The sequence below is a fragment of the Saccostrea cucullata genome, unplaced genomic scaffold, assembly GCF_032062105.1.
Source record: "Saccostrea cucullata isolate Sc308-1 unplaced genomic scaffold, CSIRO_AGI_Scuc_v1 ctg9859, whole genome shotgun sequence".
In the NCBI taxonomy this organism is placed as follows: domain Eukaryota; kingdom Metazoa; phylum Mollusca; class Bivalvia; order Ostreida; family Ostreidae; genus Saccostrea; species Saccostrea cuccullata.
In genome coordinates, this window is record NW_026925000.1 from 16240 (window position 1) to 25025 (window position 8786).

The 8786-nt window shown below is 34.2% G+C and overlaps 1 protein-coding gene across 1 annotated transcript; it reads right to left on the minus strand.

Moving 5' to 3' along the window:
• Nucleotides 1-215: 215 nt before the first annotated feature.
• On the minus strand, nt 216-2803 carry LOC134267788 (uncharacterized). Its single transcript, XM_062749998.1, has 3 exons — nt 2370-2803; nt 1123-1461; nt 216-1002 (listed from the first exon to the last, which is right to left on the minus strand). The coding sequence occupies exons 1-3, from the start codon at nt 2686-2688 to the stop codon at nt 596-598; spliced, it is 1065 nt and encodes a 354-aa protein (XP_062605982.1). The 5' UTR covers nt 2689-2803; the 3' UTR covers nt 216-595.
• Nucleotides 2804-8786: the final 5983 nt, after the last annotated feature.

The window sequence follows — 8786 nt, forward strand, 5'->3', positions numbered from 1 at the left end:
CAAAAACTTTAAACTTGGTCATTGTTTCTGAAATATAATCGCATTTATTTACAAGTTCTACAGTTTGTTTTTTCTAGAACTTTTGTATTTGTTGTCAAATGAAAACCTTTCCAACTAAGTTATCATTAACTAAAGTGTTTTATGGATCACACATGTCGGCATCTGCATGCATCATCAATAAAGACATAAAAGAAATACATGGAGAGCAATCAAGCTTTTCACTTTGAATTTTTTTTAAATATGACAATTTAAAAAAACCACATTTCTAATACATTAAACAATTTTAAAGACATCGATTATTTCTTTTCCACAAAAATCAAGTCATGTCAAAGACTTCAGCTTATCAAGACAATAATTCACTTCTACACAGATCAAAACCTCTTCATCAGGTAGATGTACTTGTGGATCTCTGCATAATTCTAAAGCACTGAGTCATTTTTTTTAGATATATCTTTAAAGTACCCACTTCCCATTATTATTGGAGAGAATATAGCATTGGAATCTAAAATCGATTTGAAAAATGGGGGGGGGGGGGCTTTGCACAATAGTTGCAATTCGATTTTTGCAATATGACGTCAACGAGTATGGCTTTACCTTAATAAAACCACTTACGTTTTTTATATCTAGGGCGATATTCAGGTGGTTTAAATAAGTTATATTTACTTTCTATTGTACATACTTGTTCAAGGAGAGAAACGCGCTCTTTACATATTTCGTACTGTGTTGATTTTGAAATATCTTTATATTTATCTTCATTTATCAATGGCGTAGAATTGCATGAAGAGGCTACTTCGATCGCAGACGACAAGAGACGTGTCAGGTTGAATCTTTCAGCAGCAATTATGTAATCTAGAATTGTCACCCTGGTAAGTGCTCCAATGTCAGGCGGATCTTTATTGGCCTTTTCGCAAATAGCCACGAGACGCCCTTCGCATTTTTTCATTTTATCATAATCTTGAGTTTCCCAGGCAAATTCCATTAAGTCTGAAATAGTTTGTTCTCCTGAAATGAAAGAAATGATATAAATCAGGATGTACACTTTATCTCCTTTTTTTAATTCAGAAAGATTTCCACATCCGGTCAAGCATAACACAAATCAACATCTTATAGTTGAATAGTTACCTTTTTCTACAGAGGTTGCTACTTGGCGTTCCATGAGAGAGCATCGAACATCCAAAATTTGTCGGTGTGTATCAGCCGAAACCTTTGCTTCAAGATTTGCCTTTTTCAAAGACTCGGTGCTGTGTTTTGAGCAAAGTTTTATAATCAGAGAAAGGGCTGAAGTCATATTGTGATTTTCGGCGTACGTAGCATAATCCAGCAGAGTTTCTACATCAATACGGATCCCCCTGTTTTCAGATACTTGTTTGCAATGGTCTAAGATAAATGACTCGCACTTATCTTTGAGGTCCATGATTTGGTATTCATCTGCCAGAGATCCTACCACCAGTACATTTTTCTCTGAAAATTATTGATACATTTCTTTAACTTGCAAGTTTATTACTGAAATAAGAACTTTTTTGTGGTAATGTTTTATTATTATTACATAATCCATCTCTAAAATAGAATGGTAATAAGGTAAATGAATGATGTTAACTGTCATTTAAGGAGGATCAATCCTGTGATTTTTAGCATGCACATTTCTGTTTCAACCCCTCTTTGTACAAAATTCATATTCTAGTATGCATAATTAGTGTAGATTCAACAATGGAATTTAAATATATACTATCAATTATAAAGCATAATTAAGTACAAAAGTACATTGAGTGTGGAATTAAAGTCTTGTTTATCGAAGATGAAAATTACATTTTTACGTTTAAATTTATTTAAATTACCGTGTTTGAATTCCTGTCTTTCCATGCATGGTGCAGAGAGTGTTAATTTGTTCAGTGTGTACGTGAGTTTTTTTTTAAAACTTAGTTTTATTATTTTGATTTGATTTTATTTTTTGCGCTGATTCTTTTTAATATATCAAATAACTTGAAAAATTTGTTTTCATTATGAGAAATGAAGATGACGTATAGTAATCGAAATCGAAAGTCCAATTGAATCAGACTGGATCTATCCTAACAACATCAATATGCTTGATCATATAATGAGATACTAAAATGTGAAAGCGAAGGTGCAAAACCATGAATTTTTTAATAATTTCTTTAGGGGCATGTGGGATTTCATCATCTCACTCATGAGAAAGTCTCGGTTGTAAGATAAGAATCTCGTCGAAATTTCGGTGTATTCGTGATATCCTTATAACCAATATTTACTGTATTTTGCTTTTTATTATCTTTATTGTGTCGTTATGGTCCAGAGTTACCTCAATGGTATAAGCAACATGACCGTAGAATGATTTAACCCAGAGTAACACTTACCGGTTATTGGAGCCACCAGTTCGGGGTTATAAAAAGTGTATAAAAAATTCACAAATTCTTCATACTTCTTTCCTGGCAGAGGTATTGTTTCTTTTCCTTTTTCAATGAAGTCAGATTCAAACATAGTCTTAAATACGGGGGACCTTTCCATCAACGTCTGTTTATTAAGGTGTATGTCTTTTCCTTCTACCTCAAATATAACGTCAGTGGGAGGGAAGGGTTTCAGCGGCTCTTTCATATCGGCACTGGATGGTAATTCGCAAGCATTGTTTTCCATCCTGCTGCAGAGGAGCTTGGATGTCTCGCATTCAATGTCCATGGGTTTTTTTTGTCCTACGTATAATAGTATAAATAAGGCTAAAATGCATGCAACGAACCTTGTTCAAAATTTCAAAAGAAATATTTTATTGGAGGTCTGTACGGGGTTTCCGTCGGCATTTTTCATGCAAAAAGGTAGAAATGTTGTCTTTACGATATGGTAAATTGCAGTATTATTGTAGACTGGACATTCATTTCCAAGATTATTTCAGCATACCATATAATTAAGATGAAATAGATTTATATCATGTTAATATTTAAAGTATAAATATTTTTACAATAAGATCCGACAATTGAAAAATATTTTTAGACTGAATATGTTCTTGTTCTTTTTAAGATGCATTGCAAAAGAAATTACTGATTCCACCGGCTTTACGTTAACTCTGAAATTGAAGCAACAAATTCGCCGTTTCAATATAAACCCACTTTAAAGAGAGAGAATTAAGAAATGAAGCTATTGTACTGTATTCTTAGTAAATTTTTTCTGCTATTGTCCACCAAGCATTTTGTTCCTGCTAGACTTTTTGAGGTAACTGTGAACATGGTTCTAAGAGAATGTTCTTGTTTTTGCCCATATTAGAAATTAAAATGAAACAACAGATGGAATATTTGGAAGACACGTGCAAATCCAGTGTTAGTGTCGATGGAAACTGCGTATCGACCTTCTTTTATCATAATTTTTTATCCATTTTAAAAACCAGACTGATTAGAGATTTGAATATTTGCATAAAATAATGACAATTTTTTAGGAAAATATAATAAGATAGATAATATAGAGAAGATTCCGGGTTAATCCAAGACAGGGAGTAAACTGAATAAAATATATACTGAAAGGAAAAAAGTAGAATATCATAATATGTAGACACTTTTGACAGTGGCAGAAAATTATGAGGTTTGATCAGAGAATCAATTCAGGTTGAACTGAGAAAAAGACGAAACAATATGAATCTGAAGTGCCGTAGTGTACCGTCGTATTTCCATTATTCATATCATGGATATAGGTGTACATGTCTATTTAAAGATTAAATCAGTTTTACAATTAAAACCAGGTCTCTTTTGCTGCAAATAATATGAAAAAATAATCTGTGTTTCCTTACCAATACCAGTCTTCTTCCTCGTCGGAGCTATGTTGCTTACTTCCGGCTTATATGGTATATAATGGATCTATCACCGGGGAAAATAAGTGACAAACTTTGCGGCAACAATAAAATATAAAAATGCTAACGATGGAATAGCTTTTTATTATAAACTTAGGTCGGTAGGGTGAATTCTAGAAATCCAAAAATTGCACCCGAACAATCCGAAGCCTAGGAGTTAACAATGATTCATGTAACATATAAATAATAAAATATATCAACGGCAATTAGCACAATTCTGAACATGAGTGACAGATGGCCTAGATGGAAAAAATCATGACATGTTGAGTAAATAGATCCAAACATGTATTGGTAACGATCCTCTAAAAACTATGTCCAAATAACTGTATCTCACTTCCATTCTCAATGACCCTGTAGTGTAGGGCAGCGTTGTGAGAATTCCATCGGCATCGAAAGCAAGTTTTAACTAGAATTACTGTGAGCAATGAGCTCACTAAATGATACCCCCGTCTCCCATAAGAAAAAAATGGCAGTGTCCATGTTCTGCTCTGGAGAATCAAAAATATATGTCAGATTTAAAAGTAAAATAAGAGGTGCACAATGGCAATATGTAATTAAGAATCTGTGAAAGTTTCATTAAATTTCCTTCAGTGGTATGAGAGAAGTTGCAGATAAGAGATGGGTACCCCAAAGCGTAACAGACGGACGGACGGACGGACGTACAGACGGACGGACGGAAATACCGATTATTATATACCCTCCCACTTTTCAAGCGGGGGTATAATTAACTTGCCTAGATAGCCGAGCGGTCTAACGCGCTGTTCTTGTACTGCTAGGAGACAGATTCCGTAGGTCGAGAGTTCAACCCCGGGCTGGGGAGGAAGTAAGTATCCTTGTAAAAGTGAATTTCTCTGTGCTTTCTATATTAATATTCCTTCACTTAGGGCAGTTATATTAGTTTAAGAGTTGTTGTAATTTGTGCTTTTATATATATATATATATATATATATATATATATATATATATATATATATATATATATATATATATATATATATAAAACCAACAACACTGTATATCCTAAATGTCGGATCTTCCAAGTAGATACAAGGTCAGGGATGGAAATTTATATAAAGCACTAAAAATGTCGTTTGTCATTTTTAGTGCTTTATATATATATATATATATATATATATATATATATATATATATATATATATATATATATATATATATATATATATATATATATATATATATATATATATATATTGAATTCTATTTAAAATTTACATTCATTGATATTTCCATTTGTGTAGTGGTAAGAGCGTCTGCTCCAGAGTATAGAGTAAAGCGTTAAGCGTTCCACCGGCAAGTGGTGGCGTCTGAATGAAAATTCAATGAGATGTAAGTTAAACAACAAACATAACATATTATTATATGTACATCTATTCGAAAAAAGATATATTTGCATCATTTACAATAAGCCTCAATCCAAAAATGTATGCAGATTTAATTTCTCTTTTCATCTTTGACCTGCAAACTACATTTGTACATCATTTTCCTGCTGTATTCCTCTGTATTTAGATTTCAATGTAACACAAAAAAGAAATACAATTTATCGTTACATATTCAATCCATCATTGACGATCAGTGTTCGAGTTTATCAAGATGTGAAGGAACACAGACACAGAGATAGTCTCCATTAGTGAAGCTTGAGACAGAGGAAATATCTTAGTGATCAGGTCTGTCAGGGGGGATTATAATGGTCTGAGTGAATGTCCTAGCTGGTCTTGTTATCTCCCCATGAATCATTAATAGTGCCTAATCAAGGAGGTGTGATCAGGCGCCTAAGAGGTGTAAGCACCCTTTGCTGACTGGTCACGAAGTTATGAACTTAAAAGGCGGATTAGTCTTGTTTAGTATACAAATGATGCCCTAACAATTGGTAAGAAATATGCCAGCGAAAATACAATCTTGCATGTTTACTATAACGAATTGCAAAGAGTCGACCTTCAAAAATATATGGGTAAAATCATTTTTAATCTAAGAGTAACAGTAACAATTACCTGAAGAAAATATAGTGCAATGTTTAAAAACTGCTTTTTTTTTTAAAAAAAATGTCCAAAGATGTGCAAGGACAGTCTTTTGTTTCAAAACCCTTAATCAGACACTTGTACAGTAAGTGCAGTCAACTGCAGAAAGTGATAAACAGTGTGATACATAGAATAATATTAATTAATTGTGAAGAAATAGAAGACTTTCCCTCGATCCCTAAATACAGATTTCCTAAGATATTTGGAAAGATAGCGGGGTGGAGAAATATTAATGTCTCTCGAACTTCCATGCAATACATTGTTTATTACAGTGTGTTTTGAATCAAGCACAATGCAGTAATTTAAAGAAGATCCAATGAATCCAGTGATAAGAAATGTACATTACACCACTAGCCGTGCTTTCTTAAAAAAAAAAAAACCTTCGTGACAAGTTAGTATTATTATGTTCCCCAAACGAAGTTGGGGAACATATTGTTTTTACTCTGTTTCTTATTATGTTCCCCAAACGGAGTTTGGGAACATATTGTTTTTACTCTGTTTCTTATTAAGGTCTTCCGTCTTCAGCGGAAGACCTTCTTGTTATTCTTAGGTTTCTTTTCCACTATTTTTATTATTATTATTATTATTGTTTTTTTTTCTTACCGATTTTGTGCACGCGATTTCTCGAAAACGGCTGGATAGATTTTCATGAAACTTTCAGGACTGATAGAACATCAAAGAAACCTGATATATAATTTTTTGTTTTGATGACGTCACTTCCGGTTTTGAGATTTCCGCGATTTAGTGATTTTCAGGGGGTCTCATTGTCCATCATTTTTCTCGAAAATGCCTTAAGACAGAAACATGACATTTTCAGCGATGATAGAGCAACGTGTGCTCTTTTGTCACACACCACTCTCTTTCTCCGGAAGTGCCGCACGTCGGCGCTCGCTATGGGCTGAAAAAAGTCCTATCACGAATTTCAAAATTTTTGACACTTTTTCTACGATATCTTTTTACCTGGAAATATTTTGTTAAAACATGTAGAACAAAAAAAGTATAGAATTCCAAGATCTTTCAACTGATACCTCGGAAAAAGGGCTCGCCCCTTAAATCAGGGGCTGAGAGGGGCCGAAAGTTTTTTCTTTATATCTCAAAAAGTATTGAGAATTTGTAATACGTCAAAGAAGCAAAGTTGTTCAAAATTTCAAGCTTAATCTATTAAAGTCGTCAAAATACGTCCGGTGACGTCACTTCCGGCCAAACCGGAAGTAGTCGGAAAACGCGTTTTTTTGCCGTTCTCGACAAGATTTTGGGTTACATTTGTCTCTGGGAGCATAAAAAGTAATTTTTCCGTCCGTCGTCGTCACTTCCGGTCAAACCGGAAGTAGCAAAAAATGGCTTTTTTGAAGGTTTTGATGCAAAATTGAAATTATAAAGTCACTGGAGACTACTTAGCTCATTGCTTTATTTTGTTCCGTCATTTCCGGCACTTGCGGTCAAAACCGGACGGAAGACCTACTCGTTGCTTTGCAACGAGCTTTGCTCTAGTTATTATGTTCCCCAAACGGAGTTTGGGAACATATTGTTTTTACTCTGTTTCTTATTATTATTATTATTATTATTTTTTTTCTTATTTGTTCTCCGGTACTTTTTTGTCCGCGAGTGTTCTCAGAAACTGTTCACCCAACTGAGCTAAAACCTTTTTAGGGTTAATAGGTGTGTAGTGTAGGTGTGCGGAACGAAGGTCATTTTGCGCGCATACACCTGCACGTGCGTGCGCGTGAAATGAGTGAATTGACTGATATACTTAATATAGTTACAACTTTTCCATTTTTTGATGAAATGATTTGAAACTCATTATATAAAGATATATTAATACTGTAGATAATGTGACACTGTCAAATTAGCATGAACTCACGCGCATGCACGTGCGCTTCACTCTGATTGGCTGAAACAAAAATCTCAATATCTTTTCTGTTTTTTGACAAAATGCTATGAAATTTAAAACATAGGCATACTTCAGGATGTACTACAATATGACATATAACAATTGTCATGTAAACACGCGCATGCACGTGCGCTGCAATCTGATTGGCTAAAACTTTAAATGGCTATATCTCCCTTGTTTTTCAATCAAACAGAATGGTATTTGGAACATAGATAGATATGATGGACTTCTACAAGAAGGTATTGTCACCATGCACATTCATACGCGTGCGTGTACGTGCGCTGCAATCTGATTGGCTGAAACTTTAAATAGCTAAAACTCCCTTGGTTTTCAACCAAACTGATTGGGATTTAGAACATAGATAGATGTAATGGACTTCCACAAGTAGGTATGTCACCATGCTCATGTATGCACGTGCGTGCACGTGGAATGAGTAAAATCAAAAATACTTTTGAATGAGCGTATTTTTTAATACTTTTGGATTAAATATTTTAATATTGAGTATATTAAAGTATATAGATTGTGTAGATAAGATGTTATGGTCATTACACACACACATTCACATGCGCACGCGTGCAATGCTAAAATTTGAATGAACTTGGTACCCTTCTGGGTAAACGTTGTTAAAGTCTCAAATGCATAAAGTTTGTCTTATTTAATGAAGCTTAGAGGGAATATGGCACCAAAAGGGAGATGGGGAGCGTTTGGGGAACATCTGTAACGGTCCCCGTTACAATTAGCACTAGTTATTATTATTATTCTTTTTTTTCTTCTTTGTTCTCCGATACTTTTTTGTCCGCGAGTGTTCTCAGAAACTGTTCACCAAACTAAGTTAAAACCTTTTTAGGGTTAATAGGTGTGTAGTGTAGGTGTGCGGAACGAAGGTCATTTTGCGCGCATTCGCATGCACGTGCGTGCGCGTGAAGTGAGTGAAATGACTGATATACTTAATATGGCCATAACTTTCACATTTTTTGATGAAATGCTTTGAAACTCATTACATAAGGATATATTA

What these genes read in the sequence shown, in the direction of transcription:
- LOC134267788 (XM_062749998.1), bottom strand. Translation starts at nt 2,688, where the DNA reads ATGGACATTGAATGCGAGACATCCAAGCTCCTCTGCAGCAGGATGGAA. An exon ending in ACTGGTGGCTCCAATAACCG is followed by an intron (nt 1,462 to 2,369) that starts GTAAGTGTTACT and finishes AATAATTTTCAG; the next exon opens with AGAAAAATGTACTGGTGGTA. An exon ending in AGCAACCTCTGTAGAAAAAG is followed by an intron (nt 1,003 to 1,122) that starts GTAACTATTCAA and finishes CTTTCATTTCAG; the next exon opens with GAGAACAAACTATTTCAGAC.